The sequence below is a fragment of the Perissodus microlepis genome, chromosome 20, assembly GCF_051167445.1.
Source record: "Perissodus microlepis isolate ML-2025 ecotype Zambia chromosome 20, ASM5116744v1, whole genome shotgun sequence".
NCBI classification, from domain to species: Eukaryota; Metazoa; Chordata; class Actinopteri; order Cichliformes; family Cichlidae; genus Perissodus; species Perissodus microlepis.
The window spans coordinates 33,846,420-33,871,537 of record NC_140480.1 but is presented as its reverse complement, the minus strand read 5'-3'; the positions used below and the strand labels follow the sequence as shown (position 1 = coordinate 33,871,537).

The following is a 25,118-nucleotide window of genomic DNA, read 5'->3' as shown; positions in this document are numbered from 1 at the left end:
AAACATGAGAACAGATACTGCGCAGGCATTTACAGATAGTTTAGTCTTCCACGCTGCAGCTCCTGAAGCCCTTTATTGTAAAGTAAATGAGAAAAAAGGTTTGATCAAAACAGCGTTTGACTGTTTCGCTGTGGTCAGAAATCCAGTGTGCGCCTGTCTTCACACCTAAAAACACAAGTGTAACTCGTGTGTTATGATTCTAGGTCATGAATAAATATGGTTTCATATACAGTTGACCAAAAATAATCATAATTCTATTTTTATTTGTGCCAGTTTATTTTTGATGCAACCTGGACTTCATCTGACTGTGGTAACGTGTTTGCTTGTTAAACATATTTCAAACAATACCAGTGTAGTGAAAAGGCGTTTGATGTTTTCCATCAATCCATCTCCTTCTGCTTAGCCAGTTCAGACTCATAGATGGGCAGAAGTGGAACACCAGTCTATCATGGTCTGCTATAATGGCAATAACAGTATGGACAGCTGCACTGGAGAGCCAACAAGAAGACAGCCCCCTGATAATGAGGGTGCATTTGGTGAAATAGGTCTGTTCTGGATCCTTTACTGCTGAAATCTGCAGGCAGGAAGAGCAACAGAAAGACATCCAGCACATGTGAGCAGACATCAGCAGCTGTTATGACAGTCACAGATGCAGCATGAAAAAGGAGGTGAGGGTATGGTTGCAAAGCGGCTTGCAGATGTGTAGTAACTGTGGGCAGGTTAAAGCAGTGTACCGGCTGCTGCTGCGAGTTCTCCACAGTAAGGTTGGGCAGGAAATCTTCCTTTCACAGTTTTATTCAAACATTACTTTTCACACAGTCTCTGACTCTCTGTGGCCGGCTGTGCTGCACCGGCTCTCAGACTCACCGCTGAGCATCTCGTGTCTCTCATCTGCTACAATCTACATGCTGTCGGGGGAGGGGTTAATTAGACGCCCCCAGCAGGTGTCCCACCCTCCTCATCAGACACACTGCTCTACCTCTCCTTCCTGCGACTGCGCCCAGAAACCACAACCCGCCTCCACAAGCCGCTTAAATAGCGTGCCCTGTATAAGACAGCCAATTAGATGCTTTAAAGGGTATTTGCAGAGCCATCAGCTGATGTGGGCTGACACCGAGGTCAGCTGAGTTGGCCTTCATGGTCTGCCTGAGCTAACACCAGGATCAGTGTTATGCTGTGTTTTTCACGTATAAAAAGAAACTAAATGATAAAAATTGTTTAAAATAAGGATGTTGGGCATTTGACAACAATGCCTGGACCGGACTGCTTCTGAACGTGCCCGACTCTGACCGGAGCGGACACAGAACAGGCCGGAGGGATTTTGTTGTGAACACCTCGCTGTGGCCTCAGACGTGAGACGACTCGACAGCTCTGCTCCCACTTGTTGCTTTCATCTCTTTAAACCGTTGTGAACAGCAGAGAATCGGTGGATGAAGGTGCTGTCCTTCAGGTCACCAGCAGCTTCTTAATAGTTACACTTAGATTTAATTCTATGACTTTTTACAGACTTTATACATGTTTTCACATAAGAAACAAAAATCTTATGAGCTCCGTTTGGCCAGGGTGTGTATCTCCCAGCTTGTGGCTAAAGTTCAACCCAACCCTAAACCTAAGCGGTGCGCTGGCAACTGGTTTGGATGTTAAAGGTAAAACTCCAAATATTTAGTTGTTTGCTGCACTGATGGCTGTCATATTGGAAACTTAAATTAGTCCTTCTTCAGTGTGTTTCAAACTTTGGAGACAAGCTTTTACATCGAGCAGCAACATTTTCCGCCACCTTTGTGTGTAAATCCTCGTCGCAGCCTCATTATTATGTTTGTGTCTTTCTGTGCTGTTTATTCTGTGAATCAGTCGAGACGAAAACGACTGGAAAAAGTCCTGCAGTCGTTTCCACTGCGGTGACTGTTGTTCTTTTAAGCGTAGGAGGAAAATCAAAATGTTGTTCCTGAAAGTTAACGTTACAAACATCCCAGAATAGAAACCAGATGGAGTCACGCACTTAATGAGGGGACTGTATGAACATTATATAAATGTGTGTAATGTTCGATGATTTGAACTGAAATGAACTCGCTGCTCCTGACGTGGCAGCGAGAGGAGCTCCAGCCCGAAGTTTAGGGGTGTAAAATGAAGCAGCGATGCACATTTAGCAGCTCGTTCAGACGCCGCTTCAGTAAAGGCAGTCGTGCTTAATGGAGTCGACGTGAAAAAAGAAGAAGGTGAGGTGAAGACAGGCGGAGGGTGCGACAGTGTTGGTTGTGGGTTAAAAATAGCAGGAGAAGTGCAGGAATTCTGATTCTCGCTGTTTTCATCCTCTTCTTCAGGTTTCAAGTGAACAAGAAGCCGAAGGTGTGGAGAGACTCGTTCCTGGTGGAGAGAGGGTAAAGACGACGCATCACTGCTGCTGCTTGGGAAAATATAACACATAACAATCTACGTTCAGTGCAGAGTGTAACACAGCAGCTGCTCTCACTGCTGGGAAAACATGGCAGCTAGAACTACTGTCCTGAGTCATGGACGTGCAGCTGGTGTCGTCCACCCGGTGGAAGCAGATCTGCCTGATGATGTTTGGTTAATTAGTAAAAAGTGTTTACATAATAACTCTGAGACAGATATTAATCACAGCTTAAACACATCATTAAGCTTTGATTCAGTCAAATGTTCTTCTAACGGAGGGCTAAAGGTTAACTTTCAGCAGAACTCTCGAGTGAGTCGCTCGTTTCGCTGGCTTCTCCTCCGTGGCATCGACCCCCACGCTCGAGGCCACCGAAGCATTTACACAGAAAAAAGCAGATTTCTTGATTCAGACAGAAGAAATGCATAAATAAAAAATGCCCAAATAAACTTTTATTAACTTTGAATCATGAATTCATTAAACATGCAGATTTCCTCCCTGCTTGTGTTTGACGTTTTTACAGGAAGCTGCTCCACCAGGTCGTCGAAGGTAAGGAAGTTTCGCAGGAGGAGAACTTCCTGCCCAAACGCCAACGAGTGAAAGACCTCTGTCAGAGAGCCGAGTACCAGACGCCCTGCCAGCAGACGGGACAGGTACAGTAAGACTTCTGATTCATTTACTCCTCGACTCCTGATCCTACTTCTCCCAAAGGTATCACATTCCTTCTCCATCCTTGCACTACAATAGTCAGATTTTTTTATAATCTCCTGAATCCAATGACTTCACTCCTGATGTTATTATTGTACTTTTGATCTAGCTGCTTATTCCTCAATGCATAATCTTATTCCTCTCTTTTACTCTGGAATACCTTATTTTTCCTGATTCTACTCAGTCATATGAGTTTCACTGCGTTTGCATCCAATGACTTCACTCCTGATCTCATTACGTGTCCCTGATTGCATTACCTTACCTCCAGTCTTAACTTTACTCCAGAATACGTTCCTAATTTTCACTTCTCTCCAGAAACCTTATTTCACTCCGTTCACCAAATTAATCAAATTCACTCATAAAATTATCAGTATTCCTATAAATTTGGCTCCATTGAACTTACTTGACTCCTCATATCATTTCTGTACGTTCGATCCCATTACTTAATTCTGATTGCAGTACTTTATTCCAACCCTTTGCTCCACACACCATACTTTAGATCAGAAGCAGGTTTGGAGCGTTCCCTTTCCTTGTTTTTTCTCTAAACTTCCTTCTGGTGACCCATTCCTGGTCCCATTATCACTCTTTTAAATGACTCTTATTCGTGTCCTTTTCCTTACTCCAGAATCCTATTCTGTGCTCCGTTCTGCTCCCAATCCAATTAAATCGTTCTTTCAAACCTTATTATTTTCCCAATATCCTCACATCCCATTTCTAACTTCTGAATCTGAGACTTTATTCCTGATTCTACTCGTTTTTATTATTATTTCATTCACATCACATTATCACATTCACTCCATTCCTCAGTCATAATCCAGTAAATGTTCCTCTTTGCTGGATTGCGTTATTCGAGATCTCGTTGCTTTGTTCTGCACACTCCTATTTGCTATTTCTTATTTTACTCCAGAATAATGTTCTGCTGGGTCTCTCCTGAGCCTGTTGTTTGTTTACAGCACACCTTACCACTTTATTTTAGTCTTCATCTCATTATTTGAGTTGTGACTTCATCGTTTCGTTCCTCACTCGGGACGCTACATTTCTCCATCCAGTTATTTCTTCCTGATCCCATCATTTTGTTCACAATTGAACTGATTTACTCTTAATCCCTGTTTCATCCTCGTCTAATCACTTCATCCAGATGCTATTTACTCTCAACTCCATAACTTCCAGAAATCCCAATCCCATATGTTTAATTTCTCTGTACTCCTAACTGCTCCTCCTCTGCCAGTCTCATCGTTTTACTTCTACGATCCTGTCGTTCACTCCTGATCCTGTGGCTTCAATCACAGTCTTATTGCTCATTATTCCTGCTTCGCTTTGACAGAACATGCAGACTATAAAGTTTGCACTCTTTCCGATGCAGTTTTTCTTTGGTCTGTGCAGTCTTCAGTAACAAGCTGTTTTTGGAATAAAGACGGGAAAGCCGGGATGGCTACCGCTCCAATAAACAGAGACTTGAAAGAAGCAGGGTAGACTTGTGTCACAGAGATGAAAAACCAGATGTCATCTCTGTAAACCAGACACATACAATAACTGCAGTAACGACTGGAACGACCAGAACACAATGGACTCGCTGAATGCTGCAGCATCAAAGAGACGTGGAGAGAATCGAGATGCGACAGCACAACAGAAACTTTTCTGCCAGACATTTAGAGCTGTGTCACTGTGTGTTTGTGTTCACGCTTGTTTGAGGTTAATTGCACTTGTCGAAAAATCCCTTTAGCAAGTTGATTAGTCTCTTAGCAACAGAGTCTGCCGGCTGCTGGGTTGCTGTGATAAACAGCCCCAAGAAAACTGCATATATGTGTGTGTACTTAATAATTCAGGCATTTGTCGCTCTTTAATAAGCGTGAGTGACTCAGGGCAACAGTCGCAATTCATTCGGGTCACGCCAATCTTCTAATGAACAACTACAGAGTCACGATGCAGCCGATGCTGAAAGCAAAAGAAGACTCTGAATGTATCGTACGTGTTTACGAGGCAATAGACGGCCTCTTCCCAGCCTCGCCTTTCCTACCTCACCCTCCTTCACTCAAAGCCCGGCAGGTTTGGTTACGTGCTGATCAAAGCAAATCCACGTGAATGTTTCGAACCCTCACAAGTCATGTGAGTCATCGTGTAAACACCTGTCCAAGGTTCCCTCTCGTTTTCAGAGGCACGCTGCCTCTTCTTTACCTCCTTTAGTAAAGTGACTCTTTTCATAGCTTCTATCAGGATCCTGCAGGAGCTATCGGAGAAAATGGAACCATTGTTCTTTTGTTCTTTTTGGTTCCACAACAGCTTTCGAGGATTTTGTAGCCGGTGGCAGAGAGCAGTCAAGAAGCCAGTGTGATTTGTCCTAGAAACATTGTGTAATCAGCGTTTACCTTGGGATGATGTGTAAAAGGAACCCACTCATGTTTCAAACCTACGAACGCCACCCAGTGCAAGTCTGGCGTGTTGAGGCTCGGGTGTCCCTGGTTGCTACCCCTGGAGTATCACCGTAATCAGCGGTTTAAAACAAGTTCACGTGCTTGTCACCTTATTTAATATAAGATTAGGATAATCAGCCAATCAGTGATCAGTAGTCAATAATAGAACATCACTGATTGTTGCTGAGCGTTAACGGCCCAACCACAGAAGTATTTCAGGGTCTTTTTCAGTCACATGGACAGGATGGAGTACGAGGCCTTGTGCAGTAATGAGTATAAGGTGGAACTCTGCTGTCGGGCAAAGCGTCTGATTTATCTGCTGGTTTTGATATTCAGGCTGTGAGTCAAAGAGCTGAAACGAGCCTCTGCTTGGAGACTTGTGGACATTCTCCCTACAGACTGACTGAGGAGCTCTGAGTAGAGCTGCTGCACGTAAGCGTCTGGAGATTTTGCTTTTTCACATCGGCTGTTCATGGCCCGATGTATGTGAGGATCTTTAGCCCCAATCCAAAATTTCATCAACCTGAACAAATCAAAGCCTGACATGCAAGACCAGCAGCAGTCAGATGCTCAGTGTGATTACGGCGCTACACCGAACCAAGTGGACCAAACGAGACCTTTATTGTCTTTTGTTAAGCGTGCGTGTTGTTGTAAATTAATTCTGAGGTAAACAAATATTTTTCTGTTTAATTTTGTGATTCGTGAACTTTATTGTTGCATCTTTTGTAAGTTGTTGTATATGTGACATCACATCCTGCCTGAAGATAATCCTTATATGATTATCAGGATGCCGTTTCCCTTTTAACTTCCAGCTTTCAATATTCGCGTTAAAGTATTTATTTATATTTTATTTATGGACCTTTTGTATACTAACATTTGATGTTGGGAAAACTAAACCGGCTCCTCTGAACTGTTAAAAATAATTCCTCGCGCACGATTTTGTGTGTGCAGAAGTGGCAGTGTGTGGAGGACGCCACGGGGAAGCTACGGCTCTTCAAATGTAAGAATGAAGGAGGGGCCACAAGCTTCCAGAGGGGTGTGATTGGCCGTCAGCGTCCAATCAGCATCAAGTCTCAACTGTACCTTCCAAATTCTGGTGCCTGCGACTGCGATTTCCGTGACCTGCGACCTCTGAACCTTCGACCCTCCATGATGAAGCCGTTCAACAAGAAGCCTTTCTTCTCCAAAAAGAGTGAGTGTTAACGCTTCAGTCCACCAGGGGGCAGCAGTGATTATTAGGCATGCGCAATTTTCCTCATGAAAAAATAATTTTGTGTTAGGTTTAAAATGGAAAACTGTTGAGCGCCACGTGTGAGCAGTTTAGCAGCTTTTCTGGAATTCTCTGATTCCTTTATTAAGTTTCATCCATAAATCCCTAAACAGGTTAAAGGTCAGCTGACTAAAATCCTGCTTTATTTGAATTAAGCACTGTTCATGATTATCATCATCATCATGTCCACCATGATCCTCATTGCACAAACTGTCAGCATCTTGACGTTTTGGCTGCTGCCATATTGTTTTTTGGATCAGATCACGACGCTAGAATGAGGTTTTTAGCTAAAATAAGCAAAAATCACAAAACTGAAGCATAAACTTCTTTGAATGGTTTGAATTTTAAACCCGAGTTGTATCCAAGTGGATAGTTTATAAAAAACAACCTGTCCTCAGTTTGGACCACCAAACTGTCCATGGTGGTCCAAACCTTTTTGTTCCCGTCTGTAAACAAGTTTTTTTAATGCTGTAAATTTGCTCGTTTTAAATGGGAGTCTGTAGGCATTGACTTGGTTTCTGAATGACAGTTTTTGGCTTCCGATGTGTGCCGCCAGAGCAATTCTGACCTGTCGGTGTGCAGATGTCGCAGACTCGTTCCAGAACGTCCTGCTTGGCCTCGATTGGGCTGTGATTTGGAGATTTTGAGCTTCTCAAGCTGTTGCGTTCAGTTTTTTGCAGTGTGGTGGGGTTTGTGTCATCATGCTGCTCGCGGCGTCTGCAGGATGCGTTTGGATGATGCGTTTAAAAGAGTGCCAGGACAAGATGATTGTTGTTACTGACTTTACAGTGGTTTCATTGTTGTGGATGACTGGTGTACGCAGATGTTTTAATCCCAGTGATTAATAATTCAAACGAGCACCTACACACCGACACGTTGGAATCATCACTGTGACCAAGTCTGACAAACTCCTGCAGATATGACGCATTAGTGCCGGTCATACTCATAAACAGACGAACCTCTCACCAAAGAAATGTCAGAGCTTTTGGAAAATAGTACAAAAATGTTTTTTCATGACACTTATTTGCAGTTTTTAATTTTCCAGCTGCTGATTGCTGATGATTTTAAACTTTTGTTTTTTTCAGCGTAGCTGTCGCTGCTTTGTGGTAACAAGTTTGTCATGAAACAGGAGCCGCGGTTCATATGAGATGATACGAGCATTGCTGTACGTGCTCAGAGAGAAAGACGGTGTATAAACTCCTCAGACGTGTCAGCTTTAGATCTCTTTCACTCCTCTGATTGACAAACTCATCTCGCCAGGATGACACGTTTGATGGCAGGTTTGAGGCGGCTCGTTGCGGTCGTAGAGGAGTGCACACTCTTGTCATGGTTTGGATCATTATCTCTGAGTTCAGCAGTGTGTTTGGCTGATCCTGTGTCTGATGGATTGCTACTTTGAACTCTGTGGTTGGAGGCCCACATGTTTAAATAATCCATTTGTCAGACTTGTTCAGATGTCACATTAGAGCATAAATTTAACTGGGAAAGTCCTGCAGCAGTGACTGTTGTGCAGGAGCACGCACGAGGCCGGCTTTGTTTTAGCACACAGCATGCAAGCACACATGGTAAAATGTCCTTTCTTAATTCCTTAAATTGAAGCAGGAACAGGATCGACTCTTAAGTCCGTGTAACGAATAAAGAAGTTAATTTAATTTTAGGTCAGTTTCCAACAGCTTGCCACCAGAGCTTCCAACCTTTCCTTTAATGACTTTTCTATTTCCCTTTCTTTCTTGTGAAGAGGCTGTGAGCGAAGATGTTTTTAGATTTTTCCAGGAGAGATAAGCTGGTTTCTCCTGTTTCAGAGCTGTTGTTCTCAGGCCACAGCTTCCACTTTGAGGTGTGATGCTGACCTCTAATGTCTGAGGACAGCACTGCATCACCCTTATGGTGGTAGAGATGGAGGTATTTGAGGTTCTCTGTCAATGATGAGCTTTAGTTTAGCCATTACTGTAACACAGAGGCATGTAAACGTGTACTTAGAGACTGCAGGAAGTGGATTTTATTGTGTAGGGCAAGAGCAGTGTGATAATAAACTTCTTATTCTTCTCAGTGGTGATATTCGCTGAGGTGATGAGCTTAATTGTGTTTGTCTGTCAGAGTTCAAAGCCCTGAAGAATTACTCCAGGAACCGTTACAGCCGCTCTCTCTCCATGACGAACAATTACCCTGGAAACCAGAGCCTGGCAGGCTGGGATCAGCCAATGAGAGACGAGTCTGAGGACGAGTTTAGCGGGATGGGAGGAGATCCCAACGCCGTGGTCACACCCAACTCTGTCAAAGTCACTCACCGGTCAGTAATGCTTGTTTTTTTCGTTCTGGTTTAAAATATGCCGTGTTATGATATGATGCTCTTTAACCAAATACGACTGATATTAAATCTGTTTTCCTGCAGATGTTCCATCCTGTCTAATGCAACAGTGAAGTGTGACACGGGAGTGTATCAGTCCCTGCAGGCCTGGAAGGACCACAAGCTGCATATCGACCACGAGGTAACGTCCTTCTCACGTTTCTGTAAAAGCCACACAGCAGAACGAGTTAGCGTCTCTGCACTGTTGTGACCACAAACTGTATGTGAGGTGGACATGAAGCCTATTAAAGGTGCATTGTTTCTGACGGCCTCTTCTCTTCTGTATTTGATCTCTGACCTGAGGAAACACTTTGCTGATGGTTTTGCTTTCTTTTTTTTAAGTCTTATCATTTCTAACCTGTTAGAGTCAAAAACATAAAGGAAGGCACATTTTAGGCCCGCCCTACCTTGTGATTGACAGGTCACTATCACTGCTTCACGGTGAGATCCATCACTCGCTTGTGACTTCCGGGTTCAACAAACTAAGCTGCCAACAACCAAAACACTTCACAACTTTAGTGACTATGAACAGATTTTAAAACAACTTTTTTAAAAGCTTTAATTTAATCTAAACTTGACTTTCTCCAAAGGTAGTGCTGGTACCTAAACCCTAGTCTCCTGCTTAGGTTTTTGTGAATTACCCCCTGAAGCTCTGGTTTATTTAGTGATATTTCCACCTGAAATAACATCCCACAGTCACATGCAGACACAGTAGTGCTGAAATGTTGAATCAGTCAGTGCGCTCTTGTCCCTTTAAACTGAACTGTCCTCGAGCTTTGAAGCTCCTGACTCAGCTTTTTCTGAAAGCTGGAGGGAGGATGTTCATAAAGTGCTTGAGCCGCTCCGCTTCCCCACGATCCATCTGCATGTTTGATCAGGCACAGATTTTGCACCGTACGCCCGACCTAACAAAACCCTGGGGTTGTGCATGTGTGAGGCAAGTATCGTGGAGTCGGTTTATAAAGCAGCAGAATAATAAATCAAATTAGTCGTCATGTATAAAAGTAAGAAAACAGTCCAAATTAAGCACAATTTAATGGGAAAGGTTAAACACAGGGTGCATTTAAAAGTCAGTGATCGCAGTAATTACACCAGTGATTACACTGTTCATTGATCTGATCCTATTCTAGGTGCTGGGATGTGCAGAGTGTGGATAACATTAGCAGCCCTGCCTCCTGGCAGGTTAGCGTTTCCGTGTCTGTGCAGACTGTTGCTGCCCGCTGTTCCGGGTGAATGATTCTGTGACAGATAACTGAGTCTGCCGGGTTCCTCTCTCTCTCCACCTAATTGGTTTACAACTTCCTGCTACAGACCGGGATGCTGCTGTCTGCTGGACTGCAGCCACGGCTCCTGTCAGGTGTGCACAACACGGTACACCTGTCAGGTAAACCTGGGAGTTGTAAATGAATGAAATAGGACTAATTGGTTCATCCAGCTAACAAGATCTGCAGCATCTAGGCAACCAGTCGTGCTCACCCAGCCAATCAAAACAGTAAGTTAGAGAGTGAAACAGACTTACAGCAGTGACGCTTGTTTTAAAAAGTTTGGGATGTCGCTCTAAAAATCCCAGCTCACACCTGACGCCGCAGAAGTGAAGTAAGTTTAAGGTTCTGCAGAATATTATTAGTGGCCCTGAATGATACCTGTGACTTTCTCTCAGATTGAGACTCTGCAGACGAAGATAAAGAACCTGAGAGAGGTCAGAGGTCACCTGAAGAAGGCCCGCCCCCAGGAGTGTGACTGCAGTAAATATCTGTAAGTAGCAGAAAAGTGCACGCCACAGTTTTAGATTCGTGCATGTGATTAAACGTGATGTGACGTTTGTGTTTCTCAGGTACAAATCCAAACTGAAGAACAAGCTGAGGTACAGAGGAGGGAGTCTGCATCCGTTCAGGTGAGACCATTGTGGCAATAAGCCAGCACGCTGTGTTTTTACATGAATGGCCCTGGGCAGCTACATCCTACAAGCTTTATCTGTGTGTGTGTGTGTGTGTGTGTGTGTGTGTGTGTGTGTGTGTGTGTGTGTGTGTGTGTGTGTGCGTGCGCGTGCGTGCGTGCGTGTGTGTGAGCAGGAAGGCCGGGGCTCGGGACAAGAAGGCGTGGCTTCTGAAGGAGCAGAAGAGGAGGAAGAAGATGAGGAAGATGATCAAGAGAATCAGAAACAATGACACGTGTTCAATGCCAGGACTCACCTGCTTCACTCATGACAACCAGCACTGGCACACGGCGCCGTTCTGGACGTGTAAGAGCCACTGCTTTACTTTGTGATGATCATCACAACCCTGAGCGTTTCGACATCACCATCTCCTTCCCCGTGTTTGAGCTTTCGATCGTTGTTGTTGCAGCCACTAAAAGAGTTTGCTGTGATCTGTGTTTGAGCTGTGCTTATAAATAACGCCATCAAAGTGCTGTCCCAAACCGAGAACCACACTTTCTAAAAATGTCCTCATTCTTCAGGTTTAACCAGCACAGCAAGAAAAATATTGTTAATGAATATGTGTGTGTTTGTGTTGGTGTGTGTGTTGCAGTGGGTTCATTCTGCGCCTGCACCAGTGCCAACAACAACACGTACTGGTGTCTGAGGACCATCAATGAGTCCCACAACTTCCTGTTCTGTGAGTTTGCGACTGGCTTCCTGGAGTACTTTGACCTCAACACAGACCCGTACCAGGTACAGAGCAGTTTTCTGATTTTAGCTTAAAGGTGTTGTTTTCCTGCGTTAGCTCGCTGACATGCTTCCCATGACATAAATGTTTCCCAAAGTCCCAAACTCTAACCTCATTTTGGCTTTAACCCTCAAACAGGTCTGTGAAAGGGAGGGGGGGGGGGGGTCTAAAAGTCAAACTGGTCCTCGTGAAAAATATGTGGTCATGTTCTATCTCATCATCATTTTTAATCTTCGGTTTCCTGTGAGAAATGACTTCACTCACACAATCGTGTTGTTCTCAAGAAAGCTGCAGTCTTCTTATCTAAAACATTCAGTGAGTGTTACAGCCGACCTCTACTGTACGACCGCCCGTGTGTGATACGTTCAGGAGACATCTGGAAATGAAAGCTCCAAAACATAGCCTGGGTTACACCCTTTCCCATCAGACTTTGGACTCGTGTGCTTAAAACAAGAAACTAAGACTTGTGTCTGGCTGTCTGCAGCAGGAAACTACATCTGGATACCACTGAATTTAATTTAATTAAATCAAGACTCAAGAATATAAAAAACTATATACCATACTCTACACATACAGTATCCTGAAATATTGTTTCCCTGTAGTGTTGTCTAGTTCTAAAATAAATCTGTGATATAAAGAAAATGAAAATACACAAAATTCAATTCAATTCAATTCAATTTTATTTATATAGCGCCAAATCACAACAAAAGTCGCCTCAAGGCGCTTCATAGATACAGAGAAAAACCCAACAATCATATGACCCCCTATGAGCAAGCACTTTGGCGACAGTGGGAAGGAAAAACTCCCTTTTAACAGGAAGAAACCTCCGGCAGAACCAGGCTCAGGGAGGGGCGGGGCCATCTGCTGCGACCGGTTGGGGTGAGAGAAGGAAGACAGGATAAAAGACGTGCTGTGGAAGAGAGACAGAGATTAATAACACATATGATTCAATCCAGAGAGGTCTGTTAATACATAGTGAGTGAGAAAGGTGACTGGAAAGGAAAAACTCAATGCATCATGGGAATCCCCCGGCAGCCTACGTCTATTGCAGCATAACTAAGGGAGGATTCAGGGTCACCTGGTCCAGCCCTAACTATATGCTTTAGCAAAAAGGAAAGTTTGAAGCCTAATCTTGAAAGTAGAGATAGTTTCTGTCTCCCGAATCCAAACTGGAAGCTGGTTCCACAGAAGAGGGGCCTGAAAACTGAAGGCTCTGCCTCCCATTCTACTTTTAAATACTCTAGGAACAACAAGTAGGCCTGCAGTGTGAGAGCGAAGTGCTCTAATAGGGTGATATGGTACTACAAGGTCATTAAGATAAGATGGGGCCTGATTATTTAAGACCTTGTATGTGAGGAGCAGGATTCAATTCTGGATTTAACAGGAAGCCAATGAAGGGAAGCCAAAACAGGAGAAATCTGCTCTCTCTTTCTAGTCCCTGTCAGGACTCTTGCTGCAGCATTTTGGATTAGCTGAAGGCTTTTCAGTGAGTTTTTTGGACATCCTAATAATAATGAATTACAGTCGTCCAGCCTGGAAATAATAAATGCATGAACTAGTTTTTCAGCGTCACTCTGAGACAGGATATTTCTAATTTTAGAGATGTTGCGCAAATGGAAGAAAGCAGTCTTACATATTTGTTTAATATGTGCGTTGAAGGACATGTCCTGGTCAAAAATGACTCCAAGGTTCCTCACAGCGTTACTGGAGGCCAAGGTAATGCCATCCAGAGTATGAATCTGGTTAGATACCATATTTCTAAGATTTTCAGGGCCGAGTACAATAACCTCAGTTTGATCTGAATTAAGAAGCAGAAAGTTAGCGGCCATCCAGGTCTTTATGTCTTTAAGACATTCCTGCAGTTTAACTCATTGGTGTGTGTTATCTGGCTTCATGGACAGATAGAGCTGGGTATCATCTGCATAGCAGTGAAAATGTATGCTATGTCTTCTAATGATGCTGCCTAAGGGAAGCATGTATAATGTAAACAGAATTGGTCCTAGCACTGAACCTTGTGGAACTCCATAATTAACCTCAGTGTGTGAAGAGGACTCTCCATTTACATGCACAAATTGGAGTCTATTAGATAGATATGATACAAACCACTGCAGTGCAGTACCTGTAATACCTACAGCATGTTCTAATCGCTCTAATAGGATATTATGGTCGACAGTATCGAACGCTGCACTGAGGTCTAGCAGGACAAGCACAGAGATGAGTCCACTGTCAGAGGCCATAAGAAGATCATTTGTAACCTTCACTAAAGCTGTTTCTGTGCTGTGATGAGCTCTGAAACCTGACTGAAACTCTTCAAATAAACCATTCCTCTGCAGATGATCTGTTAGCTGTTTGACAACTACTCTTTCAAGGATTTTTGATATGAAAGGAAGGTTGGAGATTGGCCTATAATTAGCTAAGACTGCTGGGTCTAGAGATGCTTTTTGAGTAAAGGTTTAACTACAGCCAGCTTGAAGGCCTGTGGTACATAGCCGATTATTAGAGATAGGTTGATCATATTTAAGATCGAAGAATTAATCAATGGCAGGACTTCTTTGAGCAGTTTCGTAGGAATGGGGTCTAAAAGACACGTTGATGGTTTGGAGGAAGTAATTATTGAAGTTAACTCAGAAAGATCAATTGGAGAAAAAGAGTCTAACTTAACATCAATGGTACTAAGAGTAGCTGTAGATAATATTACATCTGTGGGATGATTACTGGTAATTTTTTCTCTAATGATAAAAATTTTATTTGTGAAGAAGTTCATGAAGTCATTACTAGTTAACGTTAAAGGGATGGTTGGCTCAAAAGAGCTCTGACTGTTTGTCAGCCTGGCTACAGTGCTGAAGAGAAACCTGGGGTTGTTCTTATTTTCTTCAATCAGTGATGAATAGTAAGATGTTCTGGCTTTGCGGAGGGCTTTCTTATAAAGCAGCAAACTATTTCTCCAGGCTAAATGATGATCCTCTAAATTTGTGACACGCCATTTCCTCTCCAGATTACGAGTCATCTGCTTTAGGGTACGTGTTTGAGAATTATACCACGGAGTCAGGTACTTCTGATTAGAGACCTTAGTTTTCACTGGAGCTACAGTATCCAGAGTCGTACGTAGTGAGGAGGTGAAATTATTAACAAGATAATCGACCTCTGTTGGGGTAGCGTTCAGATAGCTGCTCTGCTCTATGTTGGTACAGGGCATTGAAGATGATAACAGTGGGTGGATTATATTCTTAAACTTAGTTACAGCGCTTTCAGAAAGACATCTACTTTGATAAAATCTACTCTCCACCGCTGTGTAATCAATTATTGTAAATGTAAATGTTATCAGGAAATGATCAGACAGGAGAGGGTATGTAAATATAAAGACAAAAAAAATGTCAAAAACAAGAAGAAAGAGAACGATAACAGCTGAGAGGGTTCGTCTCTGCCGCACTGACTGTCATTCAGCAACGAGACAGCAATGCAGTTACACTCGATGACTCCACAGTACAACATGCTGAGGATGAGTGTGTGTGTCGGGGGGGGGGGACCAAATCACAACAACAGTTGCCTCAAGGCGCTTTATATTGTAAAGTAACCCCCTGTGAACAAGCACTTTGGCAACAGTGGGAAGGAAAAACGCCCCTTTAACAGGAAACCTCCTGGGAAGGCCATCTGCCACAACCAGATTGGGGTCAGGAGAGAAAGACGGGACAAAAACACACTGGAAGAAGTCAGGGATGAATAATAACTAATGATTAAATGCAGAGAGGTGAATAAACACACAGTTAGTGAATAAGAATCACCCAGTGCATCATGGGAATCCCCCAGCAGCTACACCTATTGCAGCATAACTAAGGGAGGATTCAGGGTCACCAGGTCCAGCCCTAACTATATGCTTTAGCAAAAAGGAAAGTTTGAAGCCTAATCTTGAAAGTAGAGATAGTGTCTGTCTCCCGAATCCAAACTGGAAGCTGGTTCCACAGAAAGCTGAAGGCTCTGCCTCCCATTCTACTTTTAAATACTCTGGAACAACAAGTAGGCCTGCAGTGTGAGAGCGAAGTGCTCTAATAGGGTGATATGGTACTACAAGGTCATTAAGATAAGATGGGGCCTGATTATTTAAGACTGAAGGTTTTTCAGGGAGCTTTTAGGAAATCCTGATAATAACAAATTACAGTCGTCCAGCCCAGAAGTAAAAATATGTAAACTAGTTTTTCAGTATTTCCCTGAGACAGGATGTTTCTACAGGTTTGCATATTTCTTTCATTTATAAATGACACACATTCAGCCCGACAGTCACACTCACAATGCACACGTGCAAGAAACTTGCATGACAGCAGAAATGTGGAGTTCCTGAGGCCCCACAGCTGTTGGGCTGATACACTTCATCTAATTTACCTGAACACAAACCACACAAACTACCGTCTCTCTCTTTGTCTCCTCATTTCTGTTTCCAGCTGATAAATGCTGTCAGCTCTTTAGATCGGACGGTTCTCAATCAGCTCCACGTGCAGCTGATGGAGCTCAGAGGGTGCAAGGGACACAAACAGTGTAATCCTCGCACGCGCTCAGTGGAACCAGGTAAGACAAACACACACACCTTGGACAAACGTCATTCATATAGCTGCTACTAAACAGCACAGTTTTTATTACTCTGGAACTCTTTCACTATTCTTCCTCAAAAATATGAAGACTGTAAACTTTAACTCCAACGCTCCGTTGGAGCTGCTGTACTTCTGCAATTCAGACAGCAGCTTTATGCATTTGCATATTTCCACCTGCAGATATGAATGAACAGCATTTGTTCCCTCAGCAGCCTCAGAGCCTGTTCTCTGTTATACTGATGGCTGAATTCACTTTAATGCTGGTTCACTGTCGTGGGGATAGAGATGTTGTTGCTAAGGCAGCCTTGAGAACATAAGAAATCTTCTCAGCAATGAAGTTTTCTGTGAGAGAAAGCAGCTTCATGGTTCTTTGTTCTTTTTAAAAAGGTGCAGAGTACGTCAGACTTGTTCAGCCAGGGTTCATGGAGGCGTGTCTGTGCTTCCCACAAAATTAGCCTGGATTCAAATTAAGAGCCAGTGGCTGCAACACTGCCTCAAAGGTTTTAAGCTGTTTAGGGTTCCAGCGAGATGTGAACTTTCTGAAATTTAAAATAAAGATACAGGTTTTAAAATCAGGTTTTAAAATTTTTAAAAAGCACGGTGGTTAGAACTGTTGCCTCACAGTAAGAAGGTCCTGAGTTGGATTCCAGCATCAGGCTTTGGTCTTTCTATGTGGAGTTTGCATGTTCTCTCCAGGTACTCTGACTTACTCCAAAAGTTCAAAGACTTAGAATTTGAACTTATATCGTCAATGTACAGTTGCTTACACACTGAAATTCAGAGTTAGTGGGATTAGGTTAATTGGTAATTGCCCATAGGTGCAAATGGTTGTCTGTCTCTATGTTAGACAAGTCTATCCCTATCCCATGACTCCTGGGATAGGCTCCCTGAAAAGGATGGAGGTTTTAAAATTGTATCAGAAGAGATGGAAAGATGCATTTATAGTCAATAGCAATGGGCCAAAGTTGGAGCCCTGTGGCACTCCATTACTGAAAAAGGCGTTTAAGTGAGCATCAGCAGCAACTTAACGCTTAACTTAATTCCAGCTTCTCATTGTGACAAGTCCACAACAAACAAGCTTTATTCGTCACATACACAATCATACAGAGAAATGCTTTGTGTCCAAGCTGCACACAGGCTGCAGACGTAACCTCGCCATTCCAGGGCTTAGTTTTTAGGACCCTTACTGGATACTGGCTGGGAATCGAACTTGCAACTCCCACTCCAAAGGTGTGTAGTGTTACCACTACACTGCAGTGTGTGTGCATTCAGACGATCCTTGTCAAGTTGAGTGATCACATGATGCTGCTGTACTTGATGATCAGGGACAACAAAATACCTCATCACAAGTGGCCTTGCCTTTGCTCATCAACCAATCAAACTGTCTTTTCAGCAGGAGGGCGGGCACATGGCAGCTTTCATGACTACAGGTACACACACACACACACACACACACACACACGCTCGTATATAATGTTTTTCTGCTCTGAATGCTGCATGATTTCCTGATGGAGCTGAGGGCTGCTGGTGGTGAAGCAGAGAGAGTGTGTGTGTGTGTGTGTGTGTGTAACATGGTGTGTGTTTGTTGCATCAGGCTGTTTGAGAGGAGGAAGTGGCAGAGAGTCAAGAAACCTTCATCGTCTCGAACCCTGTGAGTCTTCCTCCTCATTTTCCTCTTCATCTGACCTGCATGCCGCTTACTGCCTTTAACTGTGTGTCTGTAACATACAGTAGAGATGTGAATAAAAATAAATAAATACAGTAAAAGCCTTAGTTGATTTAAACAAGCTCGTCTCCTCGTGCACCTCTGGGTGGTTTTCAGCTCAGCTGAAGTCTCAGCCTGTCCACCTGCACTTGAAGTACACAGTGAGGCAAATGTGGCGAGTAGAAGCACATGACCGCTGTCCTGGTGTGGAGAAACGTGGGCACGCACCACAGTTTGGCTCATTTCATCTGAATGTTGTTCCTCAGACACTGGAGGACATTTCCAGCTCCACTTTGACAGGCTCAAATATCACACTGAGCTATAACCTTGGCGTGAGCTTCAACCAGAGACCAGCTCTCGCTAACAACAATGATCTTTCACAATAAATTTAAGCCAGTTTGAAACAAAAGTTCATGTTTGCACTTAGTGTCACTGCAGGACTTCAGCCTTGCTGAAAGAGGTCTGCAAGTGGCTGACAGGATGACTTCGAAGGGTCGAAGGTCATATGTCTCCTTCAGGTCTCAAAATAACTTCCAGCTGTTATACTAAAAACAGACCTGAGAGTGATGGATCAACCTTTACTGATGCTAATAGCTTTTTTTCAAAGGAAGTGTAAATATGACCTGAATTTCAAAATAAAACACTGCCAGTGGAAATGCTAACTGATGTCTGTTTGCGTCCACTACATGAGTACTGAGGAGTGTAATTGTTACCAGCAGCAGGAAATAACTCATATGATGTGTTAGATGTTCTGGTTTTATCAAAAGTGAAAGCCTGAAGGTGCAGAAACCTAAAAGTAGAGAGTGTAATTAATTTACTGACTCGTGCTGTTTGGCAAACAACCTTAATAAAGCGTGTTTGTGTCTGAGCCGCCTCCTGTGCTGCTGCCTGCATGGCCTCTCTGCTGTAACTACTGTAACTCACACTCTCAGTGCAGACACACAACTGTGGTCCAGTCTGACATTGTGTGTGTGTGTGTGTGTCCGTCCAAACAGGGGTCCGATCTGGGATGGATGGAAGGGCTAAACCTTTAGATTGGTTGAACTCCACCCACATCAGCTCGAAGGTGGAGGGCGTGGTCGTCAAGACATCATCACCAATTGACCACCACGACTCCGCCTCACCTGTCAGCCAATCAGCTTCTTTAGTCTATGTGACATCACCAGGACCTCCCACCCTGCCGCTCAGGGAGACACTGGGACAAAATAGTCGACGCACCCCTCCACTGGGTGCTCCCGCTTCCTCCCTTGACGAGGAGGGGAGCACCATGTGGAGGAGCAAGAAGAAGGAGGAGGAGAGGATGAGGAGGATGATGGGGATGAGGAGGAGACAGAGAGGTAGACGAGAAAACCGTGATTGTAAAATAAAAGCAGGCTTGTTTGAGGAAAAACTTTTTGCTGTTTCACACCACCGAACATCAATCTGCTAAAATTCTATTCTTATCTCTTCTTATCGACTCCTGTTTTCATCTCGTCTCTGACAGAAATCATGTTGCTTCAGGTGTTCATTAAGCACTCTTTGATTTCAGTTTTTTTCAGACACCAACGCTGGAGCGTCAGTTTATAAAAAAGTTTCTTTTCTTCGTTTTTTTGAGCGACTCTGTTAAAGACGGAAAAATTCAGATAGATGTTATTTTCCCATTTTTGTCTCCAGTGAGAGAACAACACAAACAGCTTCTGCCGAGATGAAATAAATGTTGTGTATCAACCTCTTAACTTTATTTTTGATACATTTTCTTGCTATTACGCTATGTTGAAAATGGTAAATTGGTATTAATAACAAGAAAATGTTCATAAGGAAATGTTTTTCCTTGATACAGGAAACTTTGCTTGTTCCATAAAGATGGAATAAATTAAAAAGAGGAAACATGTGAACCCACTATGAGGACGAACATTTGTATTTTGTATGGCTTTACAGTTTTTTTTACAAAATATAATATAATAACCTAAATCATAAATATCATAAATACTGAAAGCAGATGAAAACTGTCACAGTATAACCAGAATTTTGTTTCCACAATAATGAATAAATAAGTAAAATAAATTCACATCTCTTTAAAACAAGAACAAATATTTTAACATATTTTTGAAGCTTTGGGGGAAAATGTTCCAGCTGCAGTAAAAAACTTTTTACATGAGACATTGTTTCTGACATTTTTATCATATTCTGAGTTTTATAAGAAACAATGACATGAATACTAAAAGATTTTGGAAATGTGAAGTATTTTGAAATTTACATTATTATCTGACACATTTCCTTAGGGGGAAAATTGGTATATCCCAATAACAGGAGGATAAAGTCTGATGAGATTAAAAAGTAGTGAAACTTTGTTGTGACACAATATCCTGAGTCCGTCATTATTGAACAGCTTTTTAAAGGTAGTAGAAGTTTTGACATATTTTCACATTCTAAGAAAAATATTGTTATCACTTGATTCGTCTTCAAAACTCAGTGAAAGAAATGTAATGATGACAAAAGAAACCATAAATAAGTGTAAACGAGTATAAAAGAACTTTAGGCTGTTTTCATGATATGAAATTAAACAAAGTTTTCGTTTTTAATAAGAAAAAGAGGTAAAAGTATGATTTTAAAGCTTGTTGAAATTTTGAGATCATCAAAAATATAGTAACACATATAAACATAGTTTCACTCTGATTATAAGTTTTACAAGAAACATTGTTAACATGCTGACAGCTGGGTTTGTGTTATTCAATTCAGTTCAATTCTATTTATACAGCGCCAAATCACAACAACAGTCGCCTCAAGGCGCTTTATATTGTAAGGTAGACCCTACAATAATACATACAGAGAAAAACCCAACAGTCATATGACCCCCTATGAGTAGCACTTTGGTGACAGTGGGAAGGAAAAACTCCCTTTTAACAGGAAGAAACCTCCGGCAGAACCAGGCTCAGGGAGGGGCGGGGCCATCTGCTGCGACCGGTTGGGGTGAGAGAGAAATATAAAATAAAACATTTCATTTTCATGTTATTTTGACGTATTTATCAGTTTTTTCCTTCTAAAACAATAAATCATCTCATCGTAAGGAGAAAACACAGAGTACATCCAAGTACAAATTGTTTTTTACGATGTTACTTTTCATGGTTTCATGGGCTGTTAAATCATCTGTTTGGGAATAATAGTCTTATCTACAAACAGTTATTTTATTATTATCATTGTTTTAAACTACACGTGAAAGATGGTTTTAAAGCCTCAGTGTTTTGGTGGTCAGAAACCTTCATCAATGGACTGTACGGGGGCATCACTCAGACATGCATACCTGCTAATTAGAGCTAATTAACAGGCTGATAAAGAAGAAGAAAGAGATTAGCACAAATCTCTCAGAAAGTCCTGTTAAACACATTTATCAGGTAAATGTGGAGTTAGAGAACTTGTGTTGCAGACACATTTTAGTCTGTAGTGACCTTGGTCGTCGTTGGCCAACCTTTGATTCCATCTTCTAATAACGATCTTATAAATGTAGGTCATCAAACTATTTTCAACACAAATGCAGTAAGAAACCTGCCATATATGTCTCATGTTTACATTATTCCTTGTAAAAACGGAATCTCATGATAGCAAGAAAAAATGTCAAATATAAAAATGAGAAGTTATTTTTCTATTGAAACTTTTTTGTCATAATTTAGTATAAGAAAGTATTTTAATCTCTGATATTCTGATCATGATGAAAATGTATTCATGTTGAACCTCACAGTGAAGAGGCTCGCCATTTTTACACAGAAGTATAGAAGTGAAACCACCTCTTCCTCCTCCTCCTCCTCCTCCTCCTCAGGTGACCTCCCAGTGGCCTCATTTGTTCTCCATGTTCATATTTAGTCTTTCTAACCATCTCTGAGGACTTTAAAGGACCTGCTCTCCATTTTCCTGTTGTTACTAAACGGAGACTGAAGCGGACGCCACAAACTTTCACGCCGACCACTCTGACATCACTGCTGATGCAAATGTGATGTTTCTTTTTTCCCCTTCGCTAACTTGGGTGTCGGTTACCGTAGTGACCGACAGCTTTATTGATGACAGAGCTACAGTTGTACTAACCTGGTGACTGACTACAGTTCCCATGATGCAATGCAGCAGCCCCGAAGAGAAGAACATGTCAGAGTCAAAGAGAACAAGCAATTGGGGGAAAAGGTCTGTTAGTGTCTCGTGAGCCGTGAAGCGAGGGCACGGTGATGATGTCATCAGGTCTGGAAACAAAGAAGAGTTCACGGAGATCTGGTTCGGTGTTTTTGTTTTTTAACGCTTCATCGTCCAATCATGTTGTACCTACACACTTCCTTTTGGTTCAGTTGTTTCGTCCGCTCAGCTGAGTTTTAAAGTTTTTTTTTTTCATCTAGATCAACAATGGAACATATAAAATGTAAATTGTAACTGTAGAAAAGCACGACTGGATTCACACAGGAAGTCAAAACATTGAAGTCATTTATTTTTGAATTTCCACGTCTGAATATTAACGCTGAGTGTTGAGAGAAGATCACCATCAGTACAGCTGGACAGGAAGTGATTTCAGACTAAGCCCAGGTTTCTGTCGGTGTCCCCTCAGATACTCCGGCTCTGTCAGATAGTTTTCTTACCTGCATCTGGTCCCGCTTGTGTTTCTTATATTTCGCAGAATGCTGTTCAGCTGTTTGTTTTATTACTGCAGTGGACCTGTTCTGCGTTTCAGTATTTTCTGTAACATATCATCTATCCAGTATTGGATGATCAATTTAAACATGGCCAAAGTTCAAAACACAAAGGTCAGTGTGTACAAATAATCACTGCGAGCGCTGGGCTTCAGACTCTCAACAGTCAGTTTCATCCCATTTTTTCAGTGCTTGGGTCTGTGTGATGTCATAGAGAGGAAATATCCCTAATATTGTCATCTCAGGCACAGCCTCACCCACCTGCTCTACAAACAGCAGAAATCTGGATTGTAGGAGCTAAAACAGGCAGTGAACCGAGCACCACGGCCCTGTTTGACATAAAGAAGGATTATTTTGAACTTGGACTCAGGAAAAGCTACTCTAGAGAGTCCAAGGCTGAAGATGTGGAGCTGGAAATTAGCAGAACAGATGTCGGTGAACTCGGTGATCCAAATTATTCGTGACCTATTATTCCCTGAAGTTAGCAGTCATACGTTACAACAGTCTGTGTAATATCATTTTTTAAAAAGTTTGGATTTAATGTGTGGAGTACCGAACAGCTCAAGGGTCAAGAGGGAGATCGCACAGTGACCTAACATGATATCATAACACCACAGTGAGACAACTGTTCATTGGCTAATCTGGGCTTTTAGAAAAAAATCAACACATTACATCACGTTAATGTCATATCAGAGTTGCCATGATGAATAGTTCTGGAGGTGATTTTCTTCCCTCCTGTGTGAATGCAGCTGTCACTCTGCTGTCTGTAGACGTTTTTTCTTTCTTTCTTTAACCCCAAAGTGTATTTTGCTCTGCGGTGCTATTTGCTGTCTAACAGATATCTAGGAAAAACCTTCTGGTTGTGTTTGAATGTATTTGTAAATGTGTAGGCGTGTCTTCTGAAGACGCACACGAGAACCGGACCGATGTGGTCCAGCTGAGCCTGGACAGACGCGCACATACACACCTTCACTTTATCCACCCCGACACACACGCACGCACACACACACACACTGAAGGACAAACTGCAGAGCACTTTGATTGGAGGATGCAGGGGACGAATGAACCAATGGAGGGTTCGTGGTGAAGCATGATGTAAAGCTGCCATGTGCAGCCAGTTAATACTGATCTAACACACCTGTACAGTCACCCACTGACCTGTGGATACAGTGATTGGTTTTAGTTTGTGAATAAAGTGTTGAATGCCAAACTGTGCCTTTTCTGTCCAAAGTGTTTTTGTCTGCAGAAACTCTGAATTGACAAAAACTGATCACTACAAAGACAAAAAAATAACCACAAATTACATTTTTATTTGCTAAAATCATTAATGAACTCCAAAACTTTTACCTTAATCAGTCACAAAATAAAATTCAATATTTTTATGTCAGTTTTACACTGAAGATTTATAAGAAAGAAAGTTTTTTCAGTCTTTTTCCCAGGTGCTTCCCTAGGAATAATGAAGTGATATGGTACGTGCTGCTAATCAGATTTACTTCACTGATGTGGATGCATGTGTGATCATTCTAAGTAAGAAAGTGGAAAACAATCAAAACAGATGCCAGTAGTGAACCTCCCAGCAAATTCCTCCAAAGGTCCGACAGCAATGCTCAGAAAAGCTGTAAAAAAAATGTAAAAAGCTAAAAAAGATAGCATGTTAAAGGTTAAAGAAAAAGACTGAACAGGTGTGTCTTATTTTGAAAGGTCTCCAGGAAAGAGTCTCTTCCCTAAAATAAGACCATGACAGCACAGTCTAGATTTGCAAAGCTGCAAATGAATAAACCGCAAACCTTAAAAAATGTCCTCTGGACAGACGAGACTAAAGCGGAGACGTTTGGTTTCCTCCTAACGTGCTGCTGCGACAAACAGCATATCAGCACGAACACCAGCTGTCAGCACGGCGGCGGAGGGATGATGATTTAGGCTTGGGCACCTTCCGATCACAACCGTGAACTATGTATACCAAAGTAAAACGGAATCTAATGTGACATCATCTTTGTGACAGTGACAGACGATCACTGTAACAATTCATAGGCTGCATCCAGGCCGCATTTGAAGGCCGATTATGTCAACGCGACATGACGAAGGCTGTCCCAATTCGAAGGCTGCTCCAAATGCGGCCGACAAATGTGTCCTTAATTTCCACGAATTTGAAGGATGGGTCGGGTGTACCGTTCGTGGCCCAACCTACCCCAGAATTTGGCTACTGAACTGAACATGATATATAAGTGACTTAGATAACTTCCAAATATTTGGTTTCTTTCAGTGTTTTATTTGTTCCTGAGTAAATCAGTTTGGCTGAGATTAAACATGGTTTTCACACAGCTGAATAAACAGAAAACTGATTAAACTGAAGTGTGAGATGATTGAGAATTTACTCCAGTGTCCTGTTATAT

At 42.3% G+C, this 25,118-nt stretch overlaps 1 protein-coding gene across 7 annotated transcripts in view; it reads left to right on the top strand.

Moving 5' to 3' along the window:
- Positions 1-23,940, top strand: part of sulf2b (sulfatase 2b) — a 195,744-nt gene extending 171,804 nt beyond the window's left edge. For 4 of the 7 annotated variants that reach the window (XM_084916177.1, XM_084916176.1, XM_084916178.1 and 1 more), the window contains 13 exons: positions 2,322-2,378; positions 2,916-3,045; positions 6,463-6,703; positions 8,879-9,071; positions 9,174-9,270; positions 10,789-10,883; positions 10,963-11,022; positions 11,201-11,370; positions 11,657-11,799; positions 16,231-16,354; positions 17,771-17,807; positions 17,972-18,028; positions 19,078-23,940. In XM_084916177.1, the coding sequence (XP_084772303.1) occupies positions 2,322-2,378; positions 2,916-3,045; positions 6,463-6,703; positions 8,879-9,071; positions 9,174-9,270; positions 10,789-10,883; positions 10,963-11,022; positions 11,201-11,370; positions 11,657-11,799; positions 16,231-16,354; positions 17,771-17,807; positions 17,972-18,028; positions 19,078-19,108 (1,435 nt within the window). In that variant the 3' untranslated portion in view covers positions 19,109-23,940. The remainder of the gene's footprint in view (positions 1-2,321; positions 2,379-2,915; positions 3,046-6,462; positions 6,704-8,878; positions 9,072-9,173; positions 9,271-10,788; positions 10,884-10,962; positions 11,023-11,200; positions 11,371-11,656; positions 11,800-16,230; positions 16,355-17,770; positions 17,808-17,971; positions 18,029-19,077) is intronic. The other 3 variants (XM_084916180.1, XM_084916183.1, XM_084916182.1) reach the window with 3 other exon arrangements.
- Positions 23,941-25,118: the final 1,178 nt, after the last annotated feature.